Source organism: Rhea pennata, chromosome 1 (assembly GCF_028389875.1).
Source record: "Rhea pennata isolate bPtePen1 chromosome 1, bPtePen1.pri, whole genome shotgun sequence".
In the NCBI taxonomy this organism is placed as follows: Eukaryota; Metazoa; Chordata; class Aves; order Rheiformes; family Rheidae; genus Rhea; species Rhea pennata.
Window position 1 is genome coordinate 116,716,227 of NC_084663.1, and position 16,636 is coordinate 116,732,862.

At 34.5% G+C, this 16,636-nt stretch overlaps 1 protein-coding gene across 8 annotated transcripts in view; it reads right to left on the minus strand.

The window, feature by feature from the left end:
• Positions 1-16,636, minus strand: part of SYNJ1 (synaptojanin 1) — a 67,170-nt gene that overhangs the window by 3,239 nt on the left and 47,295 nt on the right. For 3 of the 8 annotated variants that reach the window (XM_062598388.1, XM_062598379.1, XM_062598425.1), the window contains exons 24-29: positions 15,847-15,975; positions 10,446-10,493; positions 8,704-8,742; positions 8,538-8,608; positions 5,413-5,521; positions 4,399-4,622 (exon numbers count right to left, since the gene is read on the minus strand). In XM_062598388.1, the coding sequence (XP_062454372.1) occupies positions 4,399-4,622; positions 5,413-5,521; positions 8,538-8,608; positions 8,704-8,742; positions 10,446-10,493; positions 15,847-15,975 (620 nt within the window). Of the gene's footprint in view, positions 1-2,028; positions 2,053-4,398; positions 4,623-5,412; positions 5,522-8,537; positions 8,609-8,694; positions 8,743-10,445; positions 10,494-15,846; positions 15,976-16,636 lie in introns of all 8 variants that reach the window. The other 5 variants (XM_062598433.1, XM_062598407.1, XM_062598398.1 and 2 more) reach the window with 5 other exon arrangements.

The following is a 16,636-nucleotide window of genomic DNA, read 5'->3' on the forward strand; positions in this document are numbered from 1 at the left end:
GAGAAGAAAAGCAGCTCTGAGTCTTAACCTGAAACTTCAGTTTAACTTGACTGTAACCTGCACAGTGTAGTAAAACAATTGCTTATTTTCTGGAAAACATTAACCCGTAACTTGTTTGCTGAAGAAAAACTTGCTAATTGTTAAACTCAACTTTCCTCCTTATTGGTCAATGCAACTTGAATTTACTTCATGCAACTCAGAATTCTAGTTACAAGCACATACTTCATATGTCTGAAAATATTTAAGAAATCTGGATAATTATGCTGCATTCTAAACAACTGATAACCAAGCACATATAAAGAGTAAAAAGCTCTAGTTTCACTGTTTGAGATTTTAAGGCTGATGTTACAAGCAATTTTAAGCATCACAATGAAAGGAAAAATTAGTGTTATTAGTATATGCATTTTAGCCATTTTTATGTAAGCATATGTATTTGTAGGTATCTTGTGTCTTTCTTTACATGTAAAGCTGCAATCATCAGCTTTGAGGATGTAGCATTTTTTAATAAATTGTATTTTAAAATGGCAAGTTATCATTGTTTAGAATAATATCAAATGGAGAAGACACTTTTCTCCATGCAACTTCCTCATCTTTTAAAAACAAAATATTCCTGTTTTTATAAATTTCTTCAAACAACAATGCAACTTTTATTCCTTGCTGCAACTAATCAAAGAGGACGAATATCCACATTTATTCGAGTAATCACACTGACAGAACAGTTTGAATTTCCACCTTATTAAACTAATGAAAAACAATTAAACGTAAGTTAAAATAGTTCTTATTTTAAATTTCACAAACAAATGCCTCATTTTAATGCACCACTTCAATATACCCAAATATTTTAGATTTTTGGCATGAAAAACTTGCCAACTACTGTTTTGTTTAACTGTGATGCTAGCTAAAATTATCAGCTAAAATACAATGTTATAGCAGTTTATCCTCAGTTGTTAAACATCTTATTTTTACTGCATTTACTGTGAATAATTTAGAGCATGTCTCTACACATCCACTTAATACTTACATGCTTTAAAGACACTTAGGCCTAATAAAAGTATTAGAACTTTTCCCCAATATATCTACCCAAGCAATTGCACATGTGGTTTGAGTGGACTGATAGCAGGAACAGCATGAGCTGCATTTTCTCTGGAGCTTTTGTCCAAACAGCAATGTCAGTTGCATTTATCCCTGGTGCTACTATGTCAGAGAGCTTCTAACACAGATGAGGCCTAATATTACCAAATCATAAGCATAAAAATGCTTATATTGAATGATTCTATGTATATAATAGGTGTTTTGGAAAATAATATTAAAAGAATGTCATGAAATAAGTATGGGGGAAATGTAAAAAAATTTGGACTGTAGCATGAACATGAATGTAACTTGGCAAAAGCTTTTAAAATTTTACCTTCATTCATCAAGTAATCAAGAAGTACAAAATTCTAAAGTAATTATGAATCCCAACTGCTCTTTAATTACAGGTAAATATTTGATCTGAAAAGATCCTGGAACCAAATGCTTTTAAATTGTCCAAAGTATAATAGCTTAAGATAAAAAAAAAAAAAAAACAGTGTATTTTACTTAGGGTAAAAATAACTCCTCTATTCTCTGTTCTCAGAGAAAGGTGAAACATAGGCTTTATTTTGAAAAAAAATTCGAGAGTGCAATTGCATCAGGATTCATCTGTATTAAGGAGAATTGTTAATTCCAACACCTACTCATTTTTTTTTCCAAATAGACTCAGATCAGCAGATTCAGCAATGACTAAACAAAACATGTAAGATTCCAATTGTGTCATAAAAAATGATGAAGCAGAATATTTGCTACAGTGCTAGTAAATACAGTTAACTGTATCAATTTTTATTGCATTATGAAAAGAAAAAAGCAAACTATGATATGATAGTCAATTCATTAATGTGGACAGGTGATTTTGACGTGGATGAGGCTGCAGATGTATGAAAACAAGATTCATACATCTTTTCTGCTTGAATAGATGGAGACCACATACAAGATTGTTAAATAGTCAGATACCTGTTACCCTGATGGTTGCTCCTGCTTGTGAGAGAAACAGACATCAAAAGGAAAGAAAATTAGGAGGAAATTCCAAGTAACAAATCAACCTCATGTTAAAAATATTTTAAGCTCTAACAAAAGCATTTTGGGGGATATCAATATGAAGCAAAAATATTTATTATGCAACACATGCTATAATAAATTTAAATAACTTGAATTCTACTACAAGATTTTATAAGCTTTACCTTTAAGAGTCAACAAAATACCTCAGGCCAATTCTAATGCTATTTTTATACTGATGTTCATTGTGCAGATGACTTAGGCTGTTTTTGAAGACCAATTCTAAGAATTTGCTTATGTAATGCTAACTAGCCATTAATAGAAAGACACGGTGGCCCTTATTCCAGGAACTGTCTTGGTACAGTCACCCATCTGTAGTAAAAAGTTGTAAGATTTCCCTATCAGAAAACAAATTCCCTTAATTTAGATTAAAATATCTCCCCATTTACAATTATTACTTTGCTTTTAATATATTGCTTTGTAATCTACAAAGTCCTGAGTATTCACACTGTGTATCATGAATTATTTTTATAACGTAGAGATTTAGGTTCTTAAATATCACTGTCAAGCTTTGAATCAAAGTATGGGCTTAGAATGCATTAGAAATAACAAATCTCTTGAGAATTAAAGACCTCTTCTCAGAAAATTTTACATTTACAAACGGTAATAAATTAAAAGTGATTTAACTAAACTCTGAAAAAAGGAAATAAAACCCCCTAAATTGTAGACAATAAGTGAAGCTCAATGTAGGTCTTATTTTTCTTTCTTGTCAATATACAGCCTGTGTTAATTACAGAAAAGTGATTACAGAGAAAAGAATAGCTACTTGAACCACTTTTAAACTAACTGGCTTAGATATTGTTAACAAAATAGCCACAGCATTATGCAGCTCAGAAAACCTGTTTAAAATGTTTTCAGGATATTTCTGATTGCTGTGTATACATACAGATAAATGTAATTATCAGAGTAATTTTCAAAGAACTTTGCACCTCTTTCACAAACCCCTCTGTGGTTAAAACTATATTTCAAAGGTACGAGACTTTCAAAAGTGACACAATGTAATCTGTTTCTACTTAGAAAACGAGTACATTCTCCAGTGCCTTGTGCCTCCATATGCATTCTCTACTGGCAACACTTCCTACTCTTTAAAAGACGACAGTCCTGATAGTGTACCCGTATATTCAAAAAAATCCTCTTTTTTGTCCTAGGTTTCAACAATGACAAAAGTTAACAAGAAAGGAGAGGGGATCAGTAGATAGAAAGGAAGAGGTTTTAAATATTTTCTACAAGAATTCAAAATCTTCAGCATACTGAAGACTGAATTTAGCTGCTTCAGTGTCGTACAAAATAGATACTAGCTGCTTCAGTGAAAGTACACTTAAGATACAGTAGTAACATAAAATCTGAAATACTGACGTATAACCTATGAGGTCATTAAAAAAAACCACACATCTGAGCATATGTTAAAAAACACCCCAGAAAATAAAATCAAAAAAACCCAAATTCACTCTTGGTATAAAGTTGACACAAATCTATCAGCTTCAATGCATTTGCACTTTTATTCAAATAGTAAATAAACAATACTGTAAAAACCAGAAGCACTGGCCTTTAGTGAAGAAATTTAACCCTATGTATATACAAAGTACACTGAAAATCTACTTCCACATTTTTTAAATAGTAGTAAGGAACTACAGGTTTCCTTAAACATGCTTTTTTCTGGAAAACATTTCAAATGGTCCCACAGCACAGAATATCAATGTTACTATAATACATATTCAGATTAATTTGGTATGTTTTCTACTTTAATTGACACTGAGGAATAGGGAGAACAAGTGTATTTCTCTTACCCACAGAGTCAATATTTTCATCCTTCAATGAATTATCATCAACATAAAGCACCACATACTCTTTTGTGAGATCTATAAAGCTTACATGATAATCACCTTGACCTCTATTAGATAGTTGCTACAAAGCTTAATTTATGTATTTGTGTTACCTAGACTTAAATTACTTAGATTGTGCATTTCTCTATATGAAGTTCTCAAATGGCCACATAATTTTAAGAACAAGTTGTCCATAAGTTTTAAGTCTGTAATAACAATTCTTATGTTAAATGTTTAGTACTTAAGACACTAGTTATTCATAGACAATATAAAATTGATTAAGTATTACCTTATTAGACCTTGCTGACCATTGGATCTAATCTTTCAACCTCTATTTTTGCTTATTTTTTGCTTTAGGGGTTTCTCATGCAGCTGTGGCATTCAGTGCAAGTTGTGTTAATTTAAATAAAGAAACAACATATAAAAACCAAGTTTTTTTACTTACTTGCTGCTGTGAAGGAACAGATTCAGAAGGCAAACTGTGAGATGATCTGCTACGAGGTGGTGGTTGTGGGGGAGGTTCCAGACTATGTGGAGTACTTGTCTGAGATGGATGTGATGACACAGGGATCAGAGGCTCTTGCATTCTTAGGGCAGGCGGTGGCTGAGTGGTAGGTTGAGAAGGTCCAACAGCCTGAGGCTTTAGTGGTTCAGGAAGTAATGGTGAGCCTGCAAGTATATTTTCAGTGCTTTTCATTGCAGAGAATTATAATGAAACCTTAGGATAAGTATGAATGAGAATATGTGGGTGTGGAAGCATCAGACAGAACTGCAGAAGGAGGACTGTAAGAATGGCAAGTATTCATGGCAACTAGATTAGAAGTCATCAAAAGATCATCATCCCATCATAGCTACATCAAAAATAACTATTATAGATACAGTAGAGATTACTATAGATAAAAGAAAGAGAGACAGCATTCAAGCGATATTTAAATGTACTTCAGTTGTATTTAAATGTATTTTGAAAAACACTATTATAAAATGTGTATTTTGAAATTAATATACTGAAAGAAACACTTTATCTTCTAGTTTAGAAAGTGCCTTTGAAAGTCAAACATAAACACTATTCCAAATATCATGACTATGGAGCGACCACCATGAAGAATGATCCAGTGATCACCATCTATGATATGACACACCAATATACCCAAGACCAGAACTCAACAATCCAATCAATCAGTTTCACTGAATGGAGTGAAATTAGTGGGCCTAAATCTCCCCTGACTGCTTTCTATTATCACGTAAGCGTTTGCAGTACAGACTGATAATCTACATTAACAGAAACTGCCAAGTGTTACCACATTGAAGAACCTTCATTTCTAGCGAAATATGAGGGCACCTCCAGCTGAAGAAAAAACATTCAAACCAGATATAGTACCTCTTGACTGTATAGTGACAGCTAACTATATCCAACTGTAATGCTGCATATTATTTATACTTCAGAAGAAATAAAACTTACCCCTTGGTGGTTCAACAGGTTTGGCCTGAGTTTCAGATGGTGGTCTTCCCCCAGAGGGACGGACATGGCTTTGTGGCGCGCTAATAACTCCAGCTCGAGGTGGAACTGTCTGAAATAATCATTGGTAAAAAGAAAGTACTTTAGTTCTACTTTGGATCTGTTGTCATCTATTGCTAAATGACTTAGTGTAATTAGGACTCTGAATAACAAAATGGTTGATAACAGTAACTAAGCTATTTTTTCTGCTTATATAAAAGCAAAGAGTATATTCACAAAATATTATTCAAAGCAGGTATTTTTTATAATTGACTTCACCTTTATATTTACCACTGCAGGGACCAGAACCCAAACATTTCAGAAATTACAACATTTATTATTTTGCCAGAATTAGTAAGTGAATTAGACCCAAGTCTGTGAATTGTGTTAAGCAACAAAACCAACAACGTTATTTTGGGATGGAAAAGACCTAATAAGAATGCATTGATAAATTACTGTCAATCTGAACTGTAGAAACTATCTAATTTTTAGATCATACTCTGCCATTTGCAAACAGCAGCTATATTAAATTTTATACATCAAAGATCCAAGATATGCAAAAAAGACCATGCTTATTTATTTTCTCTAACACTCATGTTTGCATTTCAGAAAAAAGAACAATCATCAGGCAAGATAATGTTTGTAAAATTTGTTTCCTCTAAAATTTTGTCCTTGATCTATCCCTGTTTATTAACATTCTCGCAAATTTTGAATAAGAACGGATATCCTAAAAACGGTTTTCAAAGCAAACCCTATTACACAATTCTCCACACAAATATGATTGAAAAAAACAAACAACCCCTACCACTCTATAACAAATATCATCCTTGATCTTACTTTTACTAGATGTATGCACTGTATAATGTCCGAATCATTAGGCTTTGTTGAATCCATTTACCACTTGCTAAATGCCTTAAACCACCTAAACCTCTGAAATATCTCCTCCTTTTGACTACCAAGATGCATGTGGTCACTCCCATTCCTTTGAATATTGAGAAAGCAGACAGAAGAATAGTGGAATTAAATTCCAAAATGTATACAGAAAAATATTTCCATACAATATTAATCAAAATGGAATAGAAACAAAGGATGAAATAATCCTCAGATGCAGTTTGAAGGAAGCAGAGAGCTCTGTGGTTACTGTCCCTGGTCCTGAAAATCTTCTAAATTCAATGTCATCCAAAAAGCAAACTGAAAAACAGGAACCTCAATTTGAAAATCTGAAGGAGACCCAAGCTAAGGTCTGAAAAACCAAACAGACTTCATAAAATGTGTTTTTTTTTCAGACCCTCTAATTGATACTGATTTTTTAATTTTTTGTTTTAATCAAAGAAAATCTTAACATTTGAAGAGCAAGAGATTTGTTCTGCTTTGTCTTAAGAAGTTGTACTGGTAATTACAGAAGCGTGGCCCTTCCTAGAAACTGGCCAGCAGGTCTAACTTTAGCCAGCCTGGGCACTGAGAAGCACAGTGCAAGAGAACAGTGCTGCTTTTTTCTGTCTTGTTCATCTGAATAATCCGCATTTAAGCTCTTCCAAGATACTGGTTTAGTCTTTTCTATATGCCAGATGATTTATTGAATCATTTTGATTTAGAAATGGCAAATGGTGAGTGGGCTCCAGTTATAGAAAAGAGAGGTAGACTGTGGTAAATAACAGATTCTTACATCGCATACCATCTTCTCTTTATCCAAATTTGAGAAGAGTGTCTGCTACATTTCTGGGAATATAATGAAGTGCAAAGATGATTATAAAAACACATCAGGGACCACTCACTGTGCAAATCAATCTCTGAGAAAAATGAATTGGAGAGTAATTCTGATAGTAGCTTTCAACAGCAGTTTTCAATCATTTTAATATTTTACAATACGACAAGAGAAAGAGCCAAAGCAGCAAAGTACAGCTCCTTTAAGTTTTGTAAGAACTCTGATATCTCTGCACAGTTGACAATTTTCTTTTGTTTCTTGCTCTTTTAGAAGGTGGTGAAAGATTCTACAGCCTTTTGGATCCTTGTGCTCTCCATCCTATCAGTGTCACTGTGAACACCAGACCAAAGGGAAGAGCCAAATGCCTTAAAAAAAGTAAAATAAATTGCCAAGAAATTGATAAGAAGTCGCTTAAAAATTTATTTAAATTCATCAGTTTTTCTGCTTTTTGTCTCTAAAACCTTCAAGGATAAAGATGTATTATTTAAGTCAAGAAGTCCAGATCTGCTGGATCAGAGGAACCGAAGAAACAATGTAGGCACACTATGGTTGATGTAGATACAGAGAGTGAAGTTTTTAACGGTGCTGCAAAAACTCTCTAAAATACACTGCGAAGTCTATACAATTATCATCAAACAAAGCTGTTTCTTGATAATTATTTTAAAAGATTCACAGCTTTCTCCTTCCCCAACAGAAGTCTCCTACTTCCTACTATTAAGTGAAATAAGGTAAATAGTCTTCCATCTCTTGATTTTTTTGGGGGGAGGATGTTCAAGCTTCCATAAATCCTTCAAACAGTTTCTTCAGCTGGTACCATAAATGCAAAATAAAATGCAGAACTAATATTTGTGCATAGCTGAATGTTTCACTTCTACATGATGAACCTTATCAAAACTAACTGATTAGAATAAGGTACAAAATCCCACTACATATCAAGAAATCAATATACAATGTATCAACTGCCTGAAAGCAATCAACTGCTCTCAGGATACACAACTCAGCACAGCAGATAATACATGTTATCATTCCAAATCAGCACATGTTCAGCAGGAACAAAAACAATCACAGCTTTGCACTTTGTACAGTTCTTTGAAAGCGGACATAAAATGCGGTATTATTTGGGAGCCTATACAATGATTATGCAAAACAATAAAGCCAAGTTTTGTCTGTGTGTGTGTGTGTGTATATACATATATGTATACATATATACATATTTTCAGTGAACAGATAACAAGAATTGTGGAAGGCATTAACTCTCATATGAAGTAAAATGACTGATCAGTTTCGCATTTCTCTTATGCTTGTTACAACTTACAAAAACCCACAATCAGTGTAATAAAATTAAAAACTTGGGAGGGAAATTATTTTAAGACAGACTACTTACCGGTCTGGCTGTGCTATATCCAGTGGTTCCTGCACTTGAAAATCCAGCTGAAGGTGGAGGCTGAGTACGAACTGTAACAAAGATATCGGAGACTGCTGACTTAGAATATATGTCAAAAATCAACTTTTCTGTATTATAATTATTACAAAGCATGTACCTGTATTACCTAAATTATCTTTTCTTTGCATTCCAGGACTTTTTTGTGCTTTGGAGCATGGAAAAAAAAATCAGATTATCTTTGTTAGATCATCTACAAACTGACATTATATAGTAATGATTCACTATCACTAATGGAAATGGGAGCAAGATGACATCATTAGTGACTTTTAAAAGTTACAGAGTGATGTCTACTCATAAGCTGAACTGTTACATTAGCACAGTTGTTCCATGGTAAATGTGAAGTAATTGGACTGTTCTAATCAAAAATTAGTATTTGCTGCAAACTGAAGATGCCTATGTGTATAGGTACCTTGATTTCTGAATATTTCTAGAAGTTGCTTTCTTTTGCAGTATATTCTTCAGATATTCTAACAGCAATCTTCAAAACAAAGAAATCTGATATAACATGCTGATTCAAAAGAAATCAGGTGATCAGTAAAGTGCATCTGTAACTATACATAGTTTAACAATCTATAGGGCCTATACCAAAGTTCCTGCACCTACTTTCCTTACTTATGGTACAAATGCACTATAGTACCAACCTCAGCATTTACATGCTGATGCTGATAACAAGCCTTGTACGCACAATTCATGTTGTGAAGTGCAAGATATGAAAAAATTACCTTTACTTCGGACAAATTGCACAGCTTTGCACAGGCAGAAGAGTTTGGGGATTCTGGCTTGCATTTCTGCTGCCTATGCACGAGGAAGGTAACGTCAGCACGGTAACTGAAGGAATACTCCGTGGTACCCAAGACGTGCTGTTTATCAAATCAGCTTCCACTTAGACAACGGAGCCTTATTAGAGCCAGACAGAGTTTCTGAGTATAGCTCTCAGTAGATGCAACTCGTACCCTGGGCTACCTGCTCTAGTTCAGCCTGCTTGGAGCATGGGGATTGGACTAGATGACCCTTTCCTCAACTTTTCTGTGAAAATAATCATTTCATAATTTAGAAAAAATGAACCAGCAATATTGCCAGAATGAGTTATAACTACAAATGAGGTCATTTTGATGCTATAATTGTGACTGTATCAGGACTTCTACTGCTATACCTATGTTGGCTACAAAGGGCCATATTCCTGAGGGAAGGGGAAGAAACCCCAAAACACAGCTTTGATGGCATGGGTAAAATGGGATCCTTTCAAGACTACATGCTAGCTCCAGCCAGAACAACACGAGAGATGCTTCTCATAAACGCATGCCTCATACAGTTAGGCAATCAACATACACACTCTGTGATCTTTAAGAGGAGCTATAATTAATGAACAACACTAAATTATAGCCTAAATTATTTTAATAGAAATTTCTTCCTCCAGAATATATGAACATAGGTAGTTCTTTATGAAAAATCAGACTGCCTAGATTTCTGATTTATAGTTATATTATTTGTTCCAACTCTGCCGAAGATGTCCAAATTTAGCAAATGAAGGGAGTAGACTTAAAATCTCACTACATCTTTCTCTGACATTCAGCCTTGAAAATATTCTCCCTGATTAGTGCAGTCCAAGTTTTCAATTCATTTTTCACAGATGAACACTGTTTTCTGTAACATTTCACACCATCATTGAAAAGCAGCAAGCAACTTGCCTGCCTGAAAACTGTTAAATAAAAGAAAAAGACTCTATACAATATATGCCTTAATGAATCTGCCTTTAATATCAAAGACAGTAATATTACTCAGCTATTAAATTTAAAAAAATACAAAAAAATTTTTGTATTTTCTAGAATACAAAAATTGTTATGTTACCTTCTATTTCTCTCCTAGCTACCCCAGGACTGGGAGGAGCTCCAAGACCTTTTCAGAGAAAGAAGAGAAGCTGTACATTGCATAAGAAAAGCAGTAGATTGAGAAAGTAAAAATAGAGAGGGCCACAAGCCAGCTTTACATAATTTAAAAATAATTTAAAAAGTAGCTACAAGCTAGATTGTACCTACTTGTAGGAAATAACTGTTTGCAGCAGCACAAAGAAACTAGACTGATAAGACAGATCAACAAGTAAGCTCCCGTTTAGAAATATGCTATTACTTCAATTTTATATTACAGCTGAAACAGAATTTATTTTTCACTATTCACTCTCCCCAAGTTTTTGCAAATCCAGAAGGTCAATCTTGAAACTTTTCTAAAACAGAGTGCATACTTGCACTCAAACACATGAAAATAACCACATGCATCAGTTACACCCTGCAACATTAAGAATGAGTTCAGGAGGTCTGTTGGAGATACTATGTAGCATGCTTCTACCGAAACTATATTTGAATAAGCAAGTTTACAGAAGAATGAAGTTTGCCACTTTATCTAATGTATTGTATTCTGCAGAAATGTATCATTAAGCTATATCCAAGCAGCACTTTGTACTTGGGAAAGCTGTATCAACTGGTGCAGAGAATACCTGCAGTAAATTGTTGCAGTTCAGACTGAGAAAAAGATTTTCAATCATGAATAAGCAAGCTGAATTGTTTGGATTCTGCAATATGACCAAGCATATATGGAGTCCATAAAATTGCATGGTAAAAAACATGGCAGTGTAGGGATAACACTAGATGGTATGCAAGAAGAAATCCTTAAGGCCTGTGTAGAGGAATAAGTAACCGTGACATCTGGCAGCTCTGGAGTGGCTTGAGTATAGACGAGGGAAAAGGAGCTAGTGTTCAAGAAGCCTACCTTAAAAGTAACTTTTGCCTTAGCAATGACACAGCCTCATGCTTTCACATCATGTGCCAATGTGTGGTATCTGCTCAGGAGCTCTCTATCATCTGCAAAGAGTGCTGTGAATTTTGTCAGATATGGGTGGAGGTGTCACTCAGAGTAGGAACAGTGAAGGCTGCAGATGAAGCTGGTATATAACTATCTTCAGAGATGTCAAATCTCTGGTTTTGCTGAACATCTGGTTCAGAGATGTTAAATACAGGCATATTTCATATTCTGGATAGGTCGAGGCTCTGTCAATTAACCTTAAGATTTCCACTGCAAAAGTTTCTGACTGAACTTCTTTGAGAGAAAAGCAGCACTGAGGAAGGATGAACAGATAAGAAGGGGGCACAGGAGGAGAGCACTTTCTGAGGACATTTCACTGCTTTCAGGTACTAGCTCTGCCCTTCTCCTCTGTTGCCTAGAGGAACGCTGAGGGAGAACAGAAAGTGGTAACGCACAGGTTATGAGAAGCCTAACCATCAACCGGAGGAAATAAAGGGAGGTGGAGAGCAGCTCAAAATGCTCACTTCATCTCACTAGGTGCAAAACACTCTGCTGAGCTCTCTCTGGGTACAGAGGCATAAAGCTATCTGCTCATCTCAGAGTATTAATGGAAATGGATGCAACACAACTTTATTTAGGAGCAGGGAACTAGCCTTTTTATCTACTGGATCTTTTGCACTTTCCCCTCAAAGCTTGCCTCAGCCCATACTTTGAATAGGTATTTTCACGATGATGTCATGTTTTATGCAAGATGATTATTAAAGTCAACTCCTTCCAAGAGAAGGGAGGTAGAAAACCTCTTTGATCATATAGCCATGTTTTCCTATGTTGGTATACCACACAGAGGAAGACTTCTGTGCATGAGGATTTAAAAAGGTTTTGTGAATCCAAAGATACTTACTGTATGAGGGAGAAATGGCATATATTGGGAACCTTCAAATACTCCAAATCTCACTTATTAACAACACTGTGATGATAAAGCAAAATTACTGTGTTGGGATAATGCTATCACAGTTAGCATTATATGAGAATTTTCATCGTAAGGACAGTGAAAAATATACATCTCCATATGAAACACATTTTCTGGATATAATTTTAACTGTTATGGTAATCTGCAGATGGTTTGAAAGTTCTACTGTAGTTTGAAATAGTGTTTTGCAGGTGAAGATATCACGTTTGCTTCACAAAAGGAGTGTTTTAAGGAAAGGCTTTAGATATATACAGAAACAAATCCATTCCTTATTCCCTGAAATCTTTTAGACAGAACTGCATGTTCTGTAAAGATTACATTTACACATTAGCTTAATTAAAAATAAAGCAACTCCAGCTTCTCAAAAAGTATGTACATACATGCATGTGTGCGCACATATACGTTTCTGAAATCTAGGCCACTTCCCTACATTTTGAAGACTGAATTTACTCTGATTTTAGTATTAAAGCTTCTCATTTCTTCCACTACTAAAAATTCATGCTTCAGTAAGAGATGAAGAAAGGTGTTCTTCTGAGATTTTTACCAAAAAAACCCTCTTTTTAAAATGACTGCCATGTCCTACCATACCCAAACAATCTGAACACTGCCCTGAAAAAAAAAGGACTCTGAATTTTTCTTGAAAGGTTAAATTTCACATGTGACTAAATATCAATGCACGCATATGAATAATGGCTCTTTGGGTGTATGTATTTTCATAGCTTAACAAACTTGCATTTCTTTGAATATCAGCTTTAAGACCATCTCCTAGGCTAATTATATTTATTTGGAAGATAATTATAGTAAAAACATAATGCATTTTACCCTAATTATTCCATATATTGGAAATATTATGCATTCTCTCAATCTGAGCTCCAATTTTAACAGTTTAAACTGACAAGAAAAGATAACTATAAGCCTCTCCTACATTAACCAGGAAAAGTCCAAGTAATATTATTAAAGGGGAAGGAAGTAGTAGTTTTTTAAACTAGTAGATAGTAGTTTTTCCACATTGAATAACTGACAATTAACAGCCATTACACTTTTCAATATTCTGTAAGTTACTCTTCATAACATATAGAAGAATATCCTGGGTAACCACATCACAAAATCTTGATTTTGAATGATCAACAGTCAAGAGCTTAGAATATCTTCAGTGGAAATCTTTCATATTAACAAAAACTCTATACTTTGCCAACCTTTGCAAAGAGCATATTGCCTTGTTTCCATCATTCCTCAAATTCTGAGCAACTCCTGATATAAAGTATGACCAAACTCTACTAAAACTTAGATGCCCAAGTCCCCTTCCCATCTTCAAAGCAGTGAGTCATGAGAGGAAGTGTCATGTACATTCTGAAGCACTCATAATAAAAGGTTAGAACACATAGGCAAAAATAAAATGTAACATTTAAAATTCTCAACATTTAAAGGCATGACCAATGTCACTTTGCACATGTTACAGAATTTATGCATGGTATTGTCACTGCAATCCAGGTAAGAGAAAGACAGATAAAATTTACCTAAGCATAACAACACATCACATTTACGTGAGGTGCCAGTGCTGCGCTAGCTTGCTCAGAGCTAAGCTCATGTACCACTGAAAAGCAAAGCCTTACACCTTATAAATGTATTCTATGAACGGAAAATGAAGAGGAAAAATGGGATGAGCTTTAGGTCAGAATAGTAACTGAAAAAAATATATTAAAATCTCTTTTACAAGGCTGCATAAAAAGGAATTTAGACTTCTTTATACAAAGCTATATCTGGAAAGAACAAAAAGAAGGCTAGTTTTTGTACAACTGAGACTGAAACTAGGCAAACAGGATTGTGTCAGTGCATATAAAACTACACAGGACTGCTACTGTAATGAACTAAAACCTCAAATATCTTGTCTGTTGTAAATTGGTTATTTTCTAAAACAGAAGTCTTTTAAAAAAATTGAAATACTTCGAAAAACTACAGGTTATTATGCCAAAAGCTGGACTGGGGATAACACTTTCATGAGCTTTCCGCATACTCATCTGATTGTTCTTCAGTGTTCCATACACAAAAATTACATCCAGAGACAAGTGCCGATTACACAGCTACAAATTTACTGTGCATATACACATACTGCAGGTCTGTGTACCTGCATATGTAATTCTGGAAATCAAATTCCCTGCAGGAGCATTTATACTCCTCATATTTATCTAACCAGCTCCATTTGTCCAAAATCTTATTTTCTAAAGGGCTACTTATAAGACTCCTCAAAGTTCCTGAACAGATTCTAAAAGACAAAAAAAGAAATGAGTTTCAAGAGAATATTTCTTCTCCTCTGCTTTGCATCTAAGAGCTATGCACATCGCTGGTCCAACAGCAGAATAAGTTAGCTCATGTTTATATACTATGTAAAATACTTGACTCATTTACTGAGACTGAGAAAATAATGCTAAATTTTCCAGCAAAACCCCCTCTTTCCTGCCAACTGAGTGGCAATCTCTGAAAGGCCATTAAGAAAGTATTCCAGAACCACCACTACCAATCTCACTCCATCCCATGTATTAATAGGCTGACTTAAGTCCAAAGAGGACAGCTCATTTATGTAACATGATAAAAAAACAAAAAACTGTTTTCAAGAAAGAGTGCTTCTTAGAGGAGGAGATTCATTATAACATGCAAAACCAGATCAAGCTGGAAAAAATAAAACAACTTGCCTGAAGGGCTGATAAGGCCTCAGCATTATCAAAGGGGAAGAAATTAGATACGTTAAGGGGACACAAACTCTGAGAAGAAAATTACCTTTAAGAATTGCTGATTTGTATACTTTGGACATCATCATATTAAATATTGTCACAATGGACAACCACAGGAATTTTGCTATGTAGTCATATTTAAAAACAATTAAAATCATTACCTCCAAATTCTTTTCTAGCAGGTGCAGGACTCCTACCGCCTTACAGTATTTAAGAAATGAATGCAGCAATAATGAAAAATATCAGTACAGTAAGAGGGAAGAAAAAGAATGAGAAAGTTAAAAATGACAAGGGTCAGTTTGCTACCAACTATGTTGCCCATATGCTTCTGAACATCCAATTTCTGTTAGTGCTCAATTGTTTACATTTTCAGATGATCCAGATGAACTCTATACTAAAAATTTGGATGTAATAAAATGCATATATACTGATGCCCAAACTAAAGGAACATAAATCAATGAACGTAAAAGATAAATAATCTTTTATTTTTAAAAAAGTAAAACGCTATAAATAATGAAACTGTTGACTAAACACTGCTACAGAAAACCCATATTCTTAAACTGTTGTTTATAAACATAGATGACTATCTAAATATTGCTGAAAAATGCTATTATTTCACATTATAATTTTGCTACTAAATGTACCCAGTAAACGTTTTGGACAAAAACAGGTATATTCCATGTAATCTCAAACCTTATCTCATACACTTGAATCAAAATATTCCTGACCTTCTGATATATCTTCACTGCATTACCTGATGGTGGAGGTGGCCTCTGCGGCGGAGCTGGGCGTGCGGGAGGAGCAACAGGGCGAGGTGGAGGAGGGCGCTTAGGCTCCAAGCTCTGAGAAGATTCTTTCTGCTGAGTACCAAGCTGAAATTCAGCTAGAGAATCAGACAGAAAATAATGCAACAATTAATCACTTTGACATCCTAATCATTTTTCTAAAAGTCATTTGTGCAGAGAGAGTGGTCAGTTCCCAGCACTGGAAACCATACTGTGGTTCTATAGAAGTAGAATCAAGTTTCTGAGAGATGGAAAATATGAACATTCAATGGCAGAACAAGCCTATTTTTCCTAAATTAATACTTTTGTCTCATATTGCTTAACCAGTACATGCTTTTCAGGGAATTCTGAACATTCTTATAAATTGCAGAGTTCTAAATTTTGATTTTTTTACCCTAACCTGTGAACCAACTACTTCAGAAGAAAATGTTACAAGGGGAATTTTGATGGCACCTTAGCCAGCAGTCTCCGTAAAACTACTTCAAATTACATTGAAATAAACTACTTCAGAAGCTATTCAAAACACTAATTCCTTATGTCCATTTTGTCGCTAAAATGGAGTTGTGTTTAAACAGAAGCTTTTGTATTATACACTCACAATTTACAGATCTGTTGATTATGATTTACACATTAAAATTTATAGGAGCATTAACTATTTGAAGAGAACAACTAAAATGAACTTGGATTACTCTGATACATCAGAACTCTTCAAAAGAGATTTGAAACTAATCAACTTAGAAAGTCTAGTAATTACATAAT